General features: G+C 51.9%; 1 protein-coding gene across 2 annotated transcripts; it reads left to right on the top strand.

Annotated features, from left to right (window-relative positions):
- Positions 1–1,056: 1,056 nt before the first annotated feature.
- Positions 1,057–19,641, top strand: RPIA (ribose 5-phosphate isomerase A). Of its 2 annotated transcripts, XM_063157894.1 has the most exons (10): positions 1,156–1,239; positions 5,287–5,386; positions 6,803–6,863; positions 8,819–8,874; positions 13,301–13,360; positions 14,592–14,656; positions 14,974–15,042; positions 15,538–15,679; positions 16,148–16,247; positions 18,455–19,641. In XM_063157894.1, the coding sequence occupies exons 2-10, from the start codon at positions 5,327–5,329 to the stop codon at positions 18,550–18,552; spliced, it is 711 nt and encodes a 236-aa protein (XP_063013964.1). In that variant the 5' UTR covers positions 1,156–1,239; positions 5,287–5,326; the 3' UTR covers positions 18,553–19,641. The 2 variants fall into 2 exon arrangements, with proteins under 2 accessions (XP_063013963.1, XP_063013964.1); XM_063157893.1 differs by lacking the exon at positions 5,287–5,386 and having other exon boundaries at positions 1,057–1,239.
- Positions 19,642–20,031: the final 390 nt, after the last annotated feature.

Genomic DNA, 20,031 nt, shown 5'->3' with positions numbered 1-20,031 from the left:
GGCAATGATAATAGAGCCTTTGTTGAAATCCCACCCCATTGTTCAAGGGCTGATGAGCCGGCCCAGGGAGAACAAAAGGAAATGTTTCTAGTCCTTGAAAATCACAGCAGAATCAGAGGTTGGCAGCAAAAGCGAGCCAGTCAGACACAGAATTAAAAAAGAGAAGTCAGCGGCAGCTTTTCTGTTGAGCAAATAAAAAGATTATTCTCTACGAATTGTGGCCTGGCCTTGGAGTGAGTAGTAAAGGGGTAAATACCTGCAATTCTCATCCCTCTTTGTGGGATTGCAGCTGGAGAGAGACTGAGGTGCTTGTGAACGGTCCTAATGTCGCTCACAGGAGTGAAAATGCCGCTGTAGAGGGACTTCAAGGTTGCTGTGCCTCTCTAGTATGTTTCAGAAGCAACTTAATCAAAGGTCAGCCCAGGCTAGAGGGAAAAAAGATGGCAAATAAAAAACGGCTCTGTGTGCTTCAGGACAGGAGATCTCCGTGGGGTTTTGTCCTGACCCTCCTGCAGGGTGGAGTAAGGACTAAGTGCTGGTTGATACCATGTGCCCAGAGGACCCCTGGCATTTTTCATGTCCATCTTGCTGATTTCGAGGGAGATCGTGCTAAAGTTTGAGTGAAAGTCCAAGAAAGGCTCTTCCTCAAAAGCTGTGGCAGCCCGGCCAGAGTGCAGTAACTCCCTGAGCTCAGTGCATTGCCTGGCCTCCTGCAGGGGCTCTCCCCGCCACCATCCTTCCTCCTCCCCAGCACTTCCCGCTGGGACACCCCGCATCCCTCTGCTCGTTGTGGAAATGCCTGAACCTTTCCAGCCTCTGGAAATGGGTTTCTCGGGACTTAGCGAGTACTCAGTACTCACACATCGATGCAACAAGTGGCTCCGGCACTGTCTGGCATTGTGGGAGCTGTAGTTCGCCTCTCGCTGCACTACAAGTCCCAGCCTGCCGGCGGAGGAGAAAGAGGTGGAGGAGGTGGAGGCGGAGGAGGAGAGGAGCCGGCACGGCCCAGGCCTGCAGCCCGTGAGGAAGAGCCCCCCGGGGGCGGGCCGCGCCGGCATGCGGCTCCCCGGCCGGCTCGCCCTGCTGCGGAGCACGCCCCTGGCTGCCCGGCCGCCAGGGAGGGTCCGAACGGGGCGGGCGGCGGCGCGGCGCGGCTTCTCCCGCGGGCGGCTCGGCGGCACCATGGCAGAGGAGGCCAAGAAACGGGCCGCCTTCGCCGCCGTGGACAAGCACGTCCAGGTGAGGCAGCCCGGGGCGCTGCGGGGCGCGGGGGGCTCGGAGCCCCGGGGCGCGGAGCGGCCGCGGGGTGCGCGGAACCTCCGGGAGCCGGAGTGCACGGAGGGGCTCCGGGCTGCAGGGACCGCCCAAAGCACAGAGTGGCTGCAGGGTGCAGGGGTTCCCCAATGCATGCAGTGGCCGTGGAGTGCATGGAGCGGCTTCAGGGTGCCGGGACAAACTCTGGGCTGCCGGGACCCCCAGTACACGGAGCGGCTCCGGGGTGCCGGGACAGGATCTGGTGTACCGGGACCCCTCAGTGCACTGGGCGGCTATGGGGTGCAGGGAGCTTCCCGGTGCATGGAGAGGCTCTGGGGTGCACGGAGCCCCCAGTACACTGAGAGATCCCGGAGTGCAGGGACAGGCTCCGGGGTACCGGGACTCCCCAGTGCACGAGGGGCCACGGGCTGCGTGGAGGCTCCCAGTGCAGGACGGAGCTCGGGGTGCACAGAGCAACTCTGGGGTGCAGAGACCTCTCCGTAATCCCCGGACGGAGCTCGGGGTGCACAGAGCAACTCTGGGGTGCAGAGACCCCCTAATGCGCGGGGCGGCCGCATGGTGCACGGGGTGTCTGGAGGGACGGACGGGTCCCGGGCTGCGTGAAGCGGCTCCGGGAGCGGGGACAGGCTCTGGGGTGCTGGGGCTCGGAATGCACGAAGGGGCCGAGAGTTGCACGGAGTTCCCCGGTGCACGGAGCAACTCCGGGGTGTCAGGACTCCACAAAGCACAGATCGGCCGCGGGGTACGCCGATTTTTGCAGCGCATGGAGCGGCTCTGGATTGCAGGGACAGGCTCTGGGGTGCCGGGACCCCCTGGTACACCGAATGGCAGTGAAGTGCTCGGAGCTTCCCAGTGCACGGACGGGCTGCGGGATCCCCCAGCACACAGAGAGGCTCTGGGGTGCCGGCACTCCCCAAGGCACGAAGCGGCCACAGGGAGTGCAGAGTCCCCCAGTGCACGGACGGACCTTGGGACGCATGGAGCGACTCTGGGGTGCAGGGACACCCCAAAGCACAGAGCAGCCACGGACTCTCCCCGAGCACAGAGGGCCCTGGGTTCATGGAGCGGCTCCGGGGGCAGGGACAGGTTTTAGGGTGCTGGCACCCCGCAATGCACAGAGGGGCCGTGGAATGCACAGAATCTCTGGTGCATGGATGGACCCTGGGGTGCACAGAGCAACTCTGGGATTTTGCCGGGACCACACAAAACACAGAGTGGCCGCAAAACATAGGGGTGCCCGGAGCCTTCCAGTGCACGGGCAGACCCGGGGCTGTGTGAGGCAGCTGCAGGTGCGGGACAGGCTGTGCAGTGCCGGCACTCCCCAGTGTACGGAATGGCCGTGGAATGTATTGAACTTCCCAGGGCACGGATGGGCACGGACTCCTGCAGTGCACAGAGCAGCGCCGAGGTTCACGGATGCAGTGGGGGGCATTGAGAATACCCCCCGACTTGGAGCATGAACAGTCCTGGGTGCAGAGAGGGACCCTGGGGTGCATGGATGGGTCCTGCTGAGCCTCTTTCTCCTTTGCTTCGGACTTCACTCCTTTTAGCTGAGGCAAAGGAAGAAAACTGCTTTTCCTTCCCCAGTGTGTGCCTCCCCAGCAGCAGCTTCATGCCTGATCCAGCTCAGCACTGTGTATTGGGGTAATGTCTTGCACCTCCAAACTTTCACTGTGCACCCTCCTGCGAGCTGGGCTGTGGTGGGAGTTCAGGCTAATGCCAGGTGCTGCTCCTTTCTCCAAATCCAGGATGCACTGCTGCTACACCCCATTTGTGAGCACCCAGGCAAGGAGCGACGGTCCCTGAGCAGGGGATTCTGCCTTGTCCTCTGCAGGGAGGGCAGTGCAGTCGGGGGCTTGAGTCAGCCCCGTGAATGTCAGCGAGGGCTGGAGCTGCCTGAGGTTTGGCACCGCCCGCTTGGGGAGCTCAGGATCAACGGTTCCAGTCACGCAGGGCTTTATCGCTTCTGTGCCAGCCCTTTCGCAATGGCACTGCCGAAATCGGGCTGAGGAGTTCCTGCTAAGAGTGTAGCTATTAGCAGTTAGGGGAGAGAAAAAAATCCCTTTTCCTTCCTGCTCTCCCCTTGCTGGAATAGTGTTTTGAGGTTCAGCTGCTGATGGCTTCCCTTGTGTCCCGTGGAAGTTCTGCCACATGTGTGTGAGACCCAGCCCCTGCCAGGCCAACACCATCAAAAGTGATCAGTCTGTGAGATGGGGGAGGCTGGGGGCTCTGGCAGTTGATAAAAATCCATTTTCTTACCCAAGGGAAGCCCCAAATTGTGCGTTGAGCAGTCATGGGAGGAGGGACTCATCTCACAAGGCGTGGACCCAAGACACCACTGTTGCTGTGAGATGTCATAAATGGGGGCTCCTTTGATTAGGGGTAAAACCAGTACTTTTGGACTTTATTAGTGAAATCACTGCCCTTTGTGCTGTTTTATGGCCAGGCAAATTTAGGATAATGTTTCTGCCTGTCTCCCAGCTAATGAAAGTTCAATGTCCAGCTTGTGATGCCAGTTAAGTAAATGAGCAGTGTCTGGGGTAACACCCCAATGGTTGTGCAAGCTTCAGGAAATAATGGAGCAGGAGCTCAGGGTCACTGCCCAGGAGCGGGATGGTCTCAGCTCTCAGTTTGCACTGGCAGGGGCAGCTGCTGTTGGCAATGGACAGGTTTGTGTTTGCTTGTTAGAGCTCTCAAGGGGGGCAATGCTGCCTCTGAAAGCAAAGCTGAGGCTTCCCCTGCACATCAGGGATGTGTGGGAGACACCAGGGCTTGGTTCTGCTGGACCAATCTCTCTTGCTTAACAACTGTGCCATAAATCTGTGGCACCGGGAGCTTGGCACTGGATCCACCTTCACCCCCATCCCTGCCTTGCCAGGACAGCAGCTCCTTGTGTGCCACATGTAAACCTGGCTGTGCGAGGGGGGATTAGGACAGGATAATTTTTCTGGGTTGATTTTAATTTTATTTTTATTTTTATTTTATTTTATTTTATTTTAATTTTTATTTTATTTTATTTTATTTTAATTTTTATTTTATTTTAGTTTAGTTTAGTTTATTTTATTTTATTTTAATTTTTATTTTATTTTAGTTTAGTTTAGTTTATTTTAATTTTTATTTTATTTTATTTTAGTTTATTTTAATTTTAATTTTATTTTATTTTATTTTAGTTTAGTTTATTTTATTTTAGTTTAGTTTAGTTTATTTTATTTTATTTTATGGCTGTGGGGCTGTGCCAGCCTGGGGGAGTGGGGCTGGCACAGGCTGGGGCTTTAGAGCTGTAAGCTGCTTGGGGAGAGCTGGCTTTGCCTTTATACAACACCTCTGAGGGCAGGCCCCGTGAGCACTCTGTTAGAAATGAAAATACAGCTCCTGCCCTATGTCCTACTGCCCCAGAGGGGACTGAGCAAACTTTGGGCTTTGCTCTGTGTTTATCTGCTGCTTTTAGATGGAGCTCTTTGCTCTCTGACCTTGGAAGCTCAGGTGGGACTGGCCAGTGCCGTGTGCTGCTGGTGCTGCTCCGTGTGCGTTGCCTTGCTGGCTCCTGTGGTGCTGGGCAGTGTCTTTAGGCCCTTGGGTTGGCTGGGAAAATGCTGTAATTAATTACTAAAATGTTAAAACACTGCCCACTTCACCCAAAAGGCTCCTCAGCTGTGCTGTGGCTCAGTGCCTGGGTTTTGTTTGGTGGGTTTATGGTAAACTACATGAAATGTAATATTTTTTTTGCATGAGGTGCTGCTCCTGGGTGCTCTGCTTCTCACCAGTGTTTGCCCTGCCCCTGGTTTTAAAATGTTTTGTGGTTGGTTTTGCCCTTGGTCTGGCAGGGGTTGGAGCTGAGGAGGGAGAGGTGGGAGTCATGTAAGGCAGGGGCTGTGACAGCACAGTTTAGGCTGATTAAAAGTGCTGCTTCACCTCTAACCCCTGATAAATGGATGGGCTGGGACCCTTGTGAGCTCTTCCTGCTTCGTTACAGTGGAGTTGCCCATGCTGAAGCTCTCCCCATCCCTCTAGGGTACCCAGCTGCTGCAAGAAGCTGTCCCACCCTACAGAAATGAGGGCAAAGAGAAGGAACTGCCTCTCGTGGGTCAGAACAAGTCCTTTGGGAGCGCTGGTACTGCCCATGTCCTGCCCTCCTTGGCTGGCCTTGCCTGGCTCTGCCTGCTGCCTGGGGACATGAGGAGCTCTGGGTGCCTGCTGGCCACGCTGCAGGGACCTGTTGCTGTGCTCAGCTTCTGCAGAGTCACAGTGCTTAGTGAGGGCTGGGATGGAAGCTGGGCCTCTGGTTTTGGAGAACTTCTGTTTTCTTTGAGCTTTTAACTTGCAGAAGCAAGAGAAATGACTAATCCTAGGGGAGTGTGACCTGTCTTGAACTCCACCTTTCCAGGTAAACTTGAGTGGCAGCAGGATTTTAGCTGGTTGAAGTGCTGCAGGTGTGGCTTTTCCCACAGCTGGCCAGCTCTGGATTTGCTGCACACGAGGAAAGAGCTCCAGATCTGTCTAATGTCCAAGAGATAATGCACAACAGCTCTGTGCCTGCGTCTCTGCTTGTCTGCATATGTTCCTCATCTGAAGTCTCTGTGGTGATACTGGGCCTCTTTAAGTCAATTTAAGCTTTGGATCCCATCCAAAGAAAATGAAATACACTGAAAATGGGAAGTGCAGAAGGCTGCAGGTCGCTTACAGGGGATGGGAAACTGAGTTGATGATAAACAGAGACTGACGTGGCAGAGAACATGTCTTGCACAAGTAACACGAGAGCACCCATCCACCCTCAGCCTGCAGCACCTTTTAGGGGTGTATCTGTGTTACAGGTGACAGGCAGTGATCTTTGAATCAGGCAGTACACTCAGAAAGGCCAGGATGGAGCTGTGGTTAAAATTTCATCCTCTTCACAAAATTTCATCCTCTTCCTGGCACATGCTGCCAGGCTCACCCACATTCCAAGTTTTGCTGGACTCTCCTATAGGCAGCTTTACACTCTTGTTTTGGAAAACATTCTTTATTATTCACAGGAACAGCTGCTGTGCTCTCTGCTTTGGCTGCTGGTGCATCTGTGCTGTTTACTAATGATATGGTTGGCAGCAAATGCAGCCTTTTACTGTGTGGCTTCCTTGGGAAGATTTTATCTTGAGGTTGTTTCCCCTTCTTCCTCTGTGGTATTGTCTGAAATTCACAGCTTTCCGGCAGGAGAGCTTTCATGGAATGCCAGCAACCGCCAGTGAGTGTGCATTGAACGCCCTGAGATGGGGCCGTGCTGGTAATTAGCAAGCACATGTCCTTTAATGAGAGGCAGAGTTGATTAAGATGCCCTGGCCGCAGACCACGGCCGTGCCCTCGCTGGCACAGCGTGTTCCCTGCCTTGCCTGCACAGTGCTGAGATGCTGTGTCCACGGGCATCCCTGGACGAGGCTCCTCTTGCATGTGCTCATGATGCCGGTTTTGCTGGGGAAGTGGAGTCTGGAGCCTCCAGTGACAGCATTCCTCTGTCTTTGATCAGTGACAGCGTTCCTCTGTCTTTGATTTGCAGAACAATCAAGTTCTTGGGATCGGGAGCGGATCTACGATTGTACACGCGGTGCAGCGATTAGGTAGGATGCTCCCCTTCCTGTCCTTCCCACCACAAAAATCCCCTTTTCCTTCTGCCCCAACTACTTCAAAAACACCCTAAAATCACCTGTGTGCTGACTTAGAGCTGATGCCTTGGGTCTGCTCACTGGCTGCTGTGTCCTGCTTGAAGCTGAAGGTTAAAACTGAGCCTTGGGCTCCAAGGTTATAGCCTGGGAGTCCTGAGGAGGTAATGATTTGCCAGCTGTTCCTGACAGCCAGGAAAAGCTCTGCACTGGCACCCACCACAAACTGGAGCTGAGCTCCTTGGTCTGGTTCCAGCTTTGCCAGCTCTGCCCAGTGCTGGCTTGCTGTGTGGCTCGGGGCCATGCAGCTGCTCTGCTTCCTTTAACCCGTGTGCCTGGGGCTCCTTTTGCTCCCCACATCCACAGGATTCACACTGAGGGCCCTGCTGAGGTGTAATGAAAATGAGGAATGTGAAATCCTGCTGTGTTTTATGTATGTACCCTGCAGCCAGGTTTACCTGCTTGCTCCAGGTGCAGGGCTTTGCTCAGGGAGTGATTCAGAAAAATTCAGCAAAATATTCAAGTGAGGCAAATGCAGCTTTGCAGAGTGAGTGTGAGGGTAATTATGGCTCATTACAGAGGGTGCAGAGGTTTAGAGTTCCTCTGCAGGGCAGTCCCAGCCCTGCTTGTGGAGGCGCTGAACTTTGGATGTCCTTGGGTGCAGAGCAGAGCAGCTGTGGGGCCATGGTGGGTTGGGAGTGCAGGATCAGCCCTGTTGCTCTTGGGGTCTTGCTTGGGTACAGAGGGGGAACCACAGACTCATCAAGGTTGGAAAACACCTCCCAGATCCTCAAACCCCACAGAGCACCACTGTGTCACCACCAAACCATACTCCCAAGTGTTACATCCACACTTCCAGGTGTGAAGATTGCACCACTTCTGTGGGCAGCACCATTCAGTGTGTCCCACCTGGGTGGCTCTGCCTGTTCAGCTCCCTTGGGCAGAGCTGTCCTGCAGCCCAGAGCAAGCTGAGTTCTGAGCACAGGGCTGGGGCTGTCCCTTGTCACCATTTCCCCACTCTGTGTGTGATCTCTTCATTGTCTGGGAGCTGCTGTTCAGCCTCCTGGGCTTGGCTCAGTACTGCAACCACTCCCTCCTTGAGCACAGAATCAGTCTCTAAATAAATGCCTATTGTATTTGAAGAGGAGTGGCTGTTCCAGGCTGCAGATTCTGGCTTTCCATGTCTCCTGATTGTTTTAGAACTGGGATGTGGCTTGTAAGAATATCAGCCCCATGAACTGGCTGTTCAATCCTTCCAGCAGCAGCACTCCCTTGGAGCATGTAGCTCATGTGCTTGCTCAGGTGCATGAGCTCTTGCTGGCTCCTAGGCTGTTGGCTTGTGCCTGGTATTGTAATTACTAAAATAACATTTTATCCATAATGTTATCTTAGTAATAGATTTTAGTCATTTGAGGTTAGCCTGGGGGAGGAAATATTTCCTTCCATTTAATGGAATACTGTACTTTATTAGTTCTTTCCCTGCTATATATTTAAATGTTCTATAATAAATTAATGTGATGTCCCCAGGGCAACAAGCCAGCAAACCTTTCAGACAGCTGCTGGAGCTCTGTGTTTACATGGAGAGCAGCAAAAACCTGTCCAGTGGAGTGAGAGAGGGGATGGGGCCCCTTTCCCAGGTGAGGATTTGCTGCTGGGGCTCCTCTCTTGCTGGAGACATAAAGGTTAATGGCTCATGGTGGCTTGGGCTGGTGTTGAAACATTTGTGTTGAAACTGAGCCTCAGCCTATGGAGGGGCACCTGTTTGCATTTTGAGCGTGACTGAGTTATTTGCAAGCCAAGCAAGTAATTGCAGTGGATCAGGGGGGCTGAAAACTGAGCTTTCTTAAAGAGAAAGTTGCTGTGCTTTTGCCTTGTGCAATGAACTAACCAAGGCTTCTGCTTTTTGCCTGCAGCTGAGCGAGTCAAGGAGGAGAACCTGACCATTGTCTGCATCCCTACCTCCTTTCAGGTGAGTGCTTTGCTTTCCTCCTTTGCTTCCTGCCACTCCAAACACTCCTGCAGGGCATCTCCCCCTGGGCTGTGGGAGCCACCCTGCCCCTCTCTGGGTCACAGTGGTGTGAGTGAGCCAAAAGCACCAGAGAGAGCACTCGTGGTGCAGCCTGCAGAAAGAGGGTGATGGTGCTGTGTTACCCTGACCTGAGCTGGGGCTGGGAGCTGTATTTGGAGCCAGTGTGGTGAGGCTGGTTGTGCCAGGGTTGGTGTGTGGCTTCCTCTGGATCCCACCTGCAGGAAAATGCTGCTCAGTGGTGAACCAGGCTCCTAGTGCAAAGCTCACTGGAGGCACTTTGTCTCCTTTGAGTCTGTATCAGCCCTGACAGCTGTAAAGAATAATGGGAAACTCTTGTGTTTTCAGCAGGAGCTTCACATGCATCAGCTGGATTTGATAAGAAACTGCAGAAGAGAAATTGGCTTAACCTCTCGTTTGCAGGAATTGGTTCATACCAAGCTGGATGTTGAGAGGGCTGGAGGGAGAGGGAGAGCCTGGCTTGGTGGTGGAATACAGATGTGCTGGGGAAGCCTCTGAGCATCTCCCATGCCTTTGGCAACTGGCTTTGGTCTCTTTGCCTCTGCTCCCTGAGGTGGGAACCTCCTTTTGGACAGGCAGAGGTGACACAGTGGGGACCACCTGAAGGGTCCTCAAGGCCAGGTGGCAATGGCCCAGGCAAGGCATTGGGCATGTGTCCTTCCCACGGGCCTGGGGGCTGTGCTTTTGTCACACTCCTGTCACCGTGAGGGCAGTCAGGCAGTGTGGCAGGCGGGGCAGAGCCTGTCCTGTGAGGTGTGCAGGGACTGGCTGGAGACAGCCCTGAGCAACCTGGGAGCTGACCCTGCCTTCACCTGGAGGTGGGATGGATGGAGACCAACCTGAATTAGCCTAGAATCTTAGGAAAACCTAACATCCTCCTATCCTGCAGTTGTTTAGGTGTGGGGTGACAGGGCTCTCTCTCTTCCCAGCTGTTGCAGGTGGCTGGGGTATGGTGCAAGGCCCTTCAAAGGCCAGAAAGTGAAAAAAAAAAAGAAAATTAACCTATATTGGTACTTCTGTTGATTATATAGACTGTGGTGAGAGTCTGTCATTAAGCTGTCTCAAATGATTCCCACCCTGAAATGCCATGTCCCCTTGGAATTAAGGAAAAGTGCTCTGAATTCAGTCATTAGTTCTTAAACAAAATATTGATGAAGCTCTTGTACTGAGCGTGGACTGGAGCCTGTCCTGCCCTGAAATGTTGTCATAGTTCATTAACACCATGGAGTTTCTTACCAGTAAAACAAAAAGTTGCTGTTAAAGGGAAGAGAGGGATTGTACACCTGCAGGAGCCAAATTCCCAACGTGGGGCTGCCTTGTATCTCTTGCAGTCCCTTAGACCTCAACCAGTTCCGAGTGGAGCATTCCCAGCTCAGCAAAACAGCATTTTATTTTCACTGTGTACAGGTGTAGATGGCTGCCTGAGGTCATGGCAAGGAAGAGTTGGTTTCAGTGAGCTTTTATACTCCTCCCTCCCCTGTTGTCAGGGCACTAATCCATCTCCAGCAGTAAAGCTAGAGCAGGGTAAGTATCAGTATCTGTCCCTGGCCTTGCGTTGTCTCTGCTCACCGGGACTCAGTGTGCTCCCTGGGACTGCTCCTGTCAGGGCTGGGCAGTTCCCCACTCCTCCCTCAGTGATGGGAGCTCTGCTTCTGATTGCCACTGCTCCCCGTGCCTGGCAGGCAGAGCTGGAGGGAGCCAAGCCACCTCATTGCCACACTGCTGACTGAGCCTCTTCAGGGTCTGGCCTGCATGTGCAGCACGGTGTTTTCAATGCTTTGACTTTCCCAGATCCCTGAAATCTCCTTTTGTGGACACCACGTGATGAATGCCAACCCACTGATTTTTATTCCTATCATTTTGTGAGTCCTTAGGGCCCCACAGCCCATGGTGTTAAAACTGCATGCTATGAAATGCCATGATAAACTATTCTAATCTCATTGCCAGGAGTGCCACCTACTAATTCTGATATTTCTGGGATGGCAGTACCTGTGACTGATGCACTTTGTTAGTGTCAGTGGGTGGAATTCAGGGGAATCAGCTGATCCAGGCTACTGAAATGGGGTTTCTTGGTCCAGCTGCAGCATGGTAGCAAGTTCAGACTGAGCAGAGTCTGTGCAAGGAGGGAATCTCACTTGAATGAAGATTTGTAACATGGAAAGTTCAACCAGTTAGAGATTGTGCAGATGACACCCAGCTGGGTGGGAATGTTGATCTGCAGGAGGGCAGGAAGGGTCTGCAGGGGATGGATGGATGATGGATGGATGGATGGATGGATGATGGATGGATGGATGGATGGATGGATGGATGGATGGATGGATGGATGGATGGATGATGGATGGATGGATGATGGATGAATGGATGGATGGATGGATGGATGATGGATGGATGGATGATGGATGGATGGATGGATGATGGATGGATGATGGATGGATGGATGGATGATGGATGGATGATGGATGGATGATGGATGGATGGATGGACGATGGATGGATGGATGGATGATGGATGGATGATGGATGGATGATGGATGGATGGATGGATGGATGGATGGATGGATGGATGATGGATGGATGGATGATGGATGGATGGATGGATGGATGGATGGATGGATGATGGATGGATGATGGATGGATGGATGATGGATGGATGGATGATGGATGGATGATGGATGGATGGATGGATGATGGATGGATGATGGATGGATGGATGATGGATGGATGGATGATGGATGGATGGATGATGGATGGATGGATGGATGGATGATGGATGGATGGATGATGGATGGATGATGGATGGATGGATGGATGATGGATGGATGATGGATGGATGATGGATGGATGAATGGATGGATGATGGATGGATGGATGATGGATGGATGATGGATGGATGGATGGATGGATGATGGATGGATGATGGATGATGGATGGATGGATGGATGGATGGATGGATGGATGGATGGATGGATGGATGGATGGATGGATGGATGGACGGATGGACAGATGGATGGACAGACGGACACACCAAGGCCAAGGGTCTGAGCTTCAGCAAGGCCAGGTGCTGGGTCTGCTCTTAGGCCACAGCAATGTCCTGCAGAGCTCCAGGCTGGGGCAGAGTGGGTGGAGAGTGGCCCAGCAGGACAGGCCCTGGGGGCTGGTGCCATGAGCCAGGGTGTGCCCAGGTGGCCAGGGAGGCCAGGGGCACCTGGCCTGTGGCAGCAACAGTGGCAGCAGAGCAGGGCAGGGATTGTCCCTGGGCACTGGGCACTGGTGAGGCCGCACTGGATCCTGTGTTCAGTTTTGTGCCTCATGGCAAGGAAGGCACTGAGGGGCTGGAGGGTGTCCAGAGCAGGGAGCGGAGCTGGGGAAGGGTCTGGAGCTCAGGTGTGATGAGGGGCAGCTGAGGGGTGGAGAGAAGGAATCTCCTCACTCTCCACAGCCCCCTGACAGGAGGGCCAGCCCCTTGGTCTCTTCTCCCAAGTGACAATAACGGGACAAGAGGAAACGGCCCCAGGCTGTGCCAGGAGAGGTTTTGGTTGGATATCAGGGAAAGTTTATTCACTGGGAAGGTGGGCAGGCACTGAGCAGGCTGCCCAGGGCAGTGGTGGAGCCACCACCCCTGGAGGGAGGTAAAAGCCATGTACATGTGACACTTGGGGACATGTTTAGCAGTGGCCTGGGCAGTGCTGGGTTAAGGGCTGCACTCGGTGTCGGCAAACCTGGCTAAACGATTCTGTGGCTGCCTGTTCAAGCTGAGGGATTGAGCCAAGGGCGGCTCTGGGTGCCCTGTGTTGTGTTGCCACTAGAGGGAAACACGTGGCCACTGCAGGTCAGAGCCACCCAGCAGCTGTGTCAGCAGCTTCCCACGCTTTACCACGAGCTGTGCATTTGTTATTTACTTTTTAGCTTATTTCCAATATGAAAAATGTTTTCTCTGTTAGTTCCACATTGCTGTGGTGTAAATACTTAATTTTCTTGGTCCCATTTTTCAGCTGGAGGAGATAAGAAGGGCTGGATGGGTGTGAGGGAGAATGATGTCCAAGCTGAAACAACACAGGGTTTCAAAATTCCAAATCTGCTTTAGTGCTTAGATACAGGTGATTCCCACCGAGCTGATGAGGCCTCCTGCAGTTTAGTATGGAGACACCCAAACCCAGGAGTTCTGTTGCACCACCTGAGCATTTTAGTTCAAATCAGCAGCAGGATTTTCTTTTGATTAAACAGCTCTGGTGTGGAAGCATCATTTTCTCCTTGCTGTGTGTTCCTGCTGCAGCCAGGGAAGGACACCAGGAGTCTGTTTTCCTGTCCTGCCACTGGTAAATGCTGTTTGTTCTCTTCTTGGTGCACAGGCTCGTCAGCTGATCCTGCAGAATGGCCTAACCCTGAGTGACTTGGACCGAAATCCAGAGGTGAGTGGGACCACAGAGGTGAGACCTCAGCTCACTTTCCTCTCACCTGGTGCTTCAGAAAGTGTCCAGGCTCCTTAGTCCTCCCTGAGGCTGAGTTTGGGCAGCCACACTGCAGAACTTGAGCTGGGACAACAGGAAACAGCATCAAGCTGTGCCACAGGAGGCTCAGATTGGATATTAGGAAAAAATTCTGCACTGAAAGGTTGGTCAAGCACTGGAACAGGCTGCCCAGGGCAGCGGTGGAATCAGCATCACTGGAATTGTTAAAAAGCTGTAGATTTGATGCTCAGGGACATGGTTTAGTGGGGACCTGGCAGGGTTTGTTGAATGGCTGGACTCAGTGATCTTAAAGGTCTTTTCTAACCTTAAGGATTTGAACAGGTTTATTTTACTTTTCCCCCAAGCTGTTTCTTGGTTCTTGTCCCTTTAGATGACAGAAGGCTGCTGGGTTGTGTTGCCTCCAGGTGCTTGGCATGTCTATTAAGATGAGGCTTGAGACAGGAGTGTTGCTGAACTGTCAAAGATTTTTCCTGGTAAAATCTTTCGTGCTGGTCCTTAAAGAACACCAGAGGCTCAAGAGATGTGCCTTGCAGGCCAGCAGTGGGTTTGGGTTTCTGTTCCTCTCACATGCCTGGGGTTGTTGGAGGGGCTTGGGTGCTCTCGGGGTGTCCTTGGCTGGCCCAGCACACACTTGTGTCTGCTCAGGCTGCACCAAGGTGGTGCCAGCTCTGGTGACATTTGCCACTGCTGCCTGGGACACCCCAGCCCTGGAGCTGAGCAGGAGCAGGGCCTGGGTGAGGGGAGGAGTGTTACAGGGCCTGCAAGGGCCTTCAGGGTGAAGAGAGAGGCGAGAATCTTGGCCTCATGTTCAGAAGGCTGGATTTATTATTTTATGATATATATTACATTATGACTATACTACAAAGAATAGAGAGAAAGTTCTCAGAAGCTAGCTAAGCTAAGAATAAAAAAGGAATGAATAACAAAGTTGTGTGTCCAGGCAGAAAGCAAGAACAGCTCTGCCATGAGTGGTCAGTAAATCCAAACATCCACATGAGACCAATCCCAGATGCACCTGTTGCATTCCACAGCAGCAGATAACCATTGTTTACATTTTGTTCCTGAGGCCTCTCAGCTTCTCAGAAGGGGGAAAAGTCCTAAAGAAAGGATTTTAATGAAAAGATGTCTGTGACAGAGGGGTTCCCACAGCCATTTGCTGCTCTCCCCACAGCTTGATGTTGCCATCGATGGAGCAGATGAGGTGGACTCTGACCTCAACCTTATCAAAGGTGGCGGGTGAGCCTTGCTGTCCGTCTGTCTGTCTGTCTGTCTGTCTGTCCCAGGGCTGGTGGGGGCTCTGAGCATGCCTGTGTGGCTCTGGGTGTGTCTGGGCTGGGCTGGAGGGGATCCTGTGCAGGGCTGTGTGTGCACCCACAGTGGGAGATGGCTCCTGGCCAGGGACAAGGGGCACAAAGTGAGGGATGGCTGTGGGGCAATGGCAGCACCAAAACCACCCAGAACATATTAGAGGGCACTGGGTTTCAAGGCCGTTAGGCACAGTGAGGAGCAGTCTGATGTTTTCTGGTTTTGTTTTTATTTTTTCCCCCTTGCAGTGGCTGCTTGACACAGGAGAAGATAGTGGCAGGATTTGCAAAGTGCTTCATTGTTATTGCTGATTACAGGTGAAGATATTACTGTTCATAATACCTTTCCCCTCCATGGGAAGTTTCAGATGGTGCTGTGCTAGGCCCTCATTGTCATTCCTATGGTTACAGGAGAGCAGGAATGGGTGGAAATGAGCCTGGCTCCCAGTATTTCAGCAATTCAATTTATCCTTTTTTCTTAATTTTCAACTCAGCAGGCCTGCTTGGGATTCAGCAGAGCTTGTGGGGAAGTGGCAGTTCTGCTCTCTGAGCTCAGTGATTGTCAGTGTGGGATAAATTTTCCAGCCATGGGGCTGTGGAAAAAACAACTCCTGTTCTGCTTGTCCAAAGCGTGTCAGAACAGGGCTTTGGAGGGGATGGAGCACTGTGCATTAGACTGGCTCTTGCCACATGGACTGAGCCTGTGTGCTCCTGAGCCTTGTGCCTGAGGGGTTTGCCAAGGGCCTGGGGTGATGTTAATGGTGTCAGCAGTGTAATGTCCAGCACTAATCCCACCTCAAACTGTGCCCTCAGGAAAAAATCTGACAGCCTTGGGGAGCAGTGGAAGAAGGGAGTTCCTATCGAGGTCATCCCCATGGCTTATGTCCCTGTCACCAAAGCCCTGACCAAAAAGTTTGGCGGAGTCGTGGAGCTGCGGATGGCTGTTAACAAAGCAGTGAGTGTGTGTCCCTGTGAGCCCTGCTTCCCTGGGGACCCTCCTGAGCAAAGGGGCAAAGGGAGGACCAGATTTCATCTGGTGACACCTGGGCTTTCACTCCCACAAGTGACATCTCATGTAATCCCTCCTTACTGTACTTTGGTTACTGGATTGGGTATTTATGTGTTCAGGCTGCTCATTGAAAGCCTCTCTGGCTGTGACTCCTAAAGAAGCCTCGTGGAGCAGGGAGCAGAGGGATTGCCAGCCTGGCTCCGGGGGTGTTGGGGGGCTGCAGGGCAGCCTGAGCTGCCAGAGAGGGTCTCAGGTTGGGGGTGATGGTTTCACTGACAGGTTTATTGTTTCACTCACAATTTATGTGAATGATGACTCTAAAGCACTGCAGTGGGGACACTGTGAGGGCTGTGACAGTCCCTGGCTGGCATCAGGAGACAGAGCTCATGCCATGACAGCTGGGTTTGCTTCCAGGGCCCTGTGGTGACAGACAATGGGAACTTCATCCTGGACTGGAAGTTTGACAAGGTTCACGAGTGGCGTGAAGTGAACTCTGCCATCAAAATGATACCAGGTGATGTCTCATTTTTTAAAAGCCACAAAAGCTGGCTGAGGCTTGGTGTGTGATAGTAACCTGGACTGTGGCAGCTTTCTCCTGGATAGGAGGGAATGTGTGTGTGTGTGTGTGTGTGTGTGTGTTTGCTGCCCTCCTGCAGGTCCCTGCATTTGTTTGTACTCAAGAGAGCAGTCAGCTCAGTTGGTACAATTGTGCTCATGGGGTTTTCCCACATGGTGGTGAAAACCTGGGGTGATGCTGGCTGATGTTGACACTGGTTCCCATTAGGCACAACAGTCCTGTCCTCTTCCCTGCTCTCCTTGTGCCCCTTTAGAGAGGGACTTTGGTGAAACACCAGTGCACTCTGGAGGGAAGGTTTGCACTGTATTTTCCAGGAGCTGCTTACAGCTCTGCATCCCATTCCCATTGGGAAGCCCTCCCTGCTGGCCTTGCTGTGAGGATGAAGTGCACTCAAGCTCTTGCTGGGCTCGAGCAGCAGTGGCTGAGTGCTCTGTTTGCAAACAAAGCAGCCTCTTTGCAAGGACCCCTGCCTGGCATGAGACCTGCTGCCCAGCCAAGAGCTGCCTCTGCACCATCCAGGGCACTGGCACTCTCTGAGCTTCAGGGAAGCAGCAGCTGGATGCCTTTCTGGTTATCTTGGCAAAGCCTGTCCCTCAAGTCCTGCCCTCACAGAACATGCAGGAACAGGGATCTTGTTGCACAAACTGAGTTGCCAACATCCCCACAAAGCAGCCATGTATTGTCCTGGCTCCACAACTGAAACCCCAGGCCAGGCAGAGGCTCTCGTCAGTGGTTTTGCTTCCCTCAGTAGTGCTTATCAAAGAATCACAGAATTGTTGGGGTTGGAAGGGATCTCTGGTGGTCTGGGCTGCCCCAGTGCAGTGCTCCATATCCTAACCCAGTTGCTGCTCATGGCTGTACAAATCTCTGTACCATTAAAGCTGTGCCTGTGCAAGAGGCAGACAGTGCCTGCTTGCTGTGCACAGCAGGAGCTTCTTCCCTGCATCTCTTGTTGTTTGAGAAAGGAATAGTAAATAATGGCACCTGTTTCCTGCTCAGAAATGGACCTGCTCAGGGAAGAAGAGCTTCTTGATGTGGATGAGCCTAAATGTGTGGCTGTAAAAGCCTTAAATGCAGTGCTGGTAGAAAGGTTTTGACAACCTTGTGCTTGTGGTAGCCCTTGTTTCTGTCTCTGTCCACCTTCCTGGCCTCTGACTGTGTCTCAGTGATCACTGTGAAGTTAGGAGCACCCCATAATTAAATGCAATCAAAAGCACATTTACAAATGGACTACAAATTGCAGAGGTAGCACCAGAGCTGCTGAGTTTTAACATTTGAACAAATGTTAGCCAGGTGATCTCTTACAGGGAAGTCTTTCAGGTGAGTGTCAAGGCAGGGGTGGTGCCTGTGGCAGTAACTGTGCAGGATATCAGTGCTGTACAGGTACAGGGTGCAGGAATGGTGACTCTGGCAGTAACTGTACAGGATATCTGTACAGGTACAGGGTGCAGGAATGGTGACTCTGGCAGTAACTGTGCAGGATATCAGTGCTGTACAGGGTGCAGGAATGGTGGCTCTGGCAGTAACCATACAGGATATCAGTGCTGTGCAGGTGACTCTGGCAGTAACAATACAGGATATCAGTGCTGTGCAGGTACAGGGTGCACGAATGGTGGCTCTGGCACTAACAATACAGGATATCAGTGCTGTACAGGATGCAGGAATGGTGGCTCTGGCAGTAACTGTACAGGATATCAGTGCTGTACAGGTACAGGATGCAGGAATGGTGGCTCTGGCAGTAACTGTACAGGATATCAGTGCTGTACAGGTACAGGATGCAGGAATGGTGACTCTGGCAGTAACTGTACAGGATATCAGTGCTGTACAGGTACAGGATGCAGGAATGGTGACTCTGGCAGTAACTGTACAGGATATCAGTGCTGTACAGGGTGCAGGAATGGTGACTGGCAGTAACTGTACAGGATATCAGTGCTGTACAGGATGCAGGAATGGTGACTCTGGCAGTAACTGTACAGGATATCAGTGCTGTACAGGTACAGGATGCAGGAATGGTGACTCTGGCAGTAACTGTGCAGGATATCAGTGCTGTACAGGGTGCAGGAATGGTGGCTCTGGCTGTAACCATACAGGAAATCAGAGCTGTACAGGTGGCTCTGGCAGTAAAATGATCTCTCGTTCCCCAGGCGTGGTGGAGACGGGGCTGTTCATCGACATGGCGCAGCGGGTGTACTTTGGCATGGAGGACGGCTCGGTCAGCGTGAGGGAGAAGCCGCCCTGCTGACAGCCCCTGCCACACGGGGACCCGGCTGTCCCACCCGTGCCAACCCCACGTTTGCCTTAAGGAGCGGCGGCTGTCGCAGGAGACCCGCGGGAAAGCCCATCAGGATCCGCTGATGTGATACTGAATGTCTCTTTTTTTAAAGAAAAACAAACAAACAAAAATAGATTCTATTTATATATATATATATTTTTACTTTACAGGAATGTTGTCTTTTTTTAATGAGTCGTTTCAATGAATTGCTTTAACATTTTTATTTTCTTTTCTAAGAAATACTTAACCAAAAACATTACTCCCTGGTTTTGTGTTTGGAGGTTTGGTTGGTTTTATTTTCTTTTTTTCAAAGAGAACTTGAACCCTTCTGGTTGCTCATAGCACTTAATGGTGGAAGTCAGAAATACAATCCTAATGCATCGTTCCTAACTATCCTGGCTGGGAGGGTGATGTATGTAACAGGAGCACATCCAGTTGGGACCTGCTGATGCCTTATTTGGAACCTTTTTGGTTCAGTATTTTATGCCTTTTATTTTTCTATACCACTGTTTTTTAATAGTTCGGGATGTCTGGTTGTCCTCTGTGTACATGACAATTCTCTGAGCCTAGGGTGGTCTCTACATCCCCTCTCTGGGAAACTTCTAAGGGCCTTTTCTGGGCTTCTGTGTGGAGGAGACATTCATCCTTTGAGCCAAACTCTGCTGTCATTTAATTCAGTACCTCTGATTAAAGTCTGTCCTGTAGCTGGAGACATTTGGGACTTTGTCCTTTTAGACCAAGAGCAGAACTGGGTGCTTGATGAACTTACAGGAGCATATTTTAGCAGCTTAGGGCAGCATGGAACAGTGTTCAGTGGCAAATGATCTGGTTTGCAATGAAGGTTAATTATCACCCCTCAGCTGGTTGATTTGTGGAAGGATAGAGCAGAACGCACAGGAAAATGGAGTCTTCCTGCCTAAATTTTCCACATGTAGCAGGAGAGAGACACTCGTTCAGTATCTCATTTTTGGTGTGTAGGTGCTTTGCATGGTTCTGATGTCGAAATGCAAGCCCTCTCTTTGTGTTTTAGACACTGAAATAAAGAGCTCTTATACCAGACTTGGTGGTAATTTTGTTCTCAAAGTAACTTATTTTGTGGATAATGGGGCAGATCGTGGTCAGACCAAGGTCTGCTAACTTCCCCCTTGCAAGAATCCCTCACCCTGGCCAAACCCACCCTTTCTGCTTTTGAATTTTCTTAAGGTAAATGAATTATTTAAAATGAACCAAATTACCTGGTCAACACTTCTTATCTGCTGTACTTTCCTCAACAGACACTGTCTTCAATTTGCACACCTAAAACCTGTGCATCTAAATCCAGCTCTTGTACTGAGCAAACTGCCAGCAGCTTGCTGGAAACACTGGGATTTCTTTTCCCACGAGCCAGAAGCCATTTGCAAAGCCCTGGCTCTGGCTAGGGGCTGTTTTCAGATGCTCTTGGGCCCCTAA

Source organism: Melospiza melodia, chromosome 5 (genome assembly GCF_035770615.1).
Source record: "Melospiza melodia melodia isolate bMelMel2 chromosome 5, bMelMel2.pri, whole genome shotgun sequence".
NCBI classification, from domain to species: domain Eukaryota; kingdom Metazoa; phylum Chordata; class Aves; order Passeriformes; family Passerellidae; genus Melospiza; species Melospiza melodia.
The sequence above is the reverse complement of the archived record's forward strand: the minus strand, read 5'-3'. Positions and strand labels throughout refer to the sequence as shown.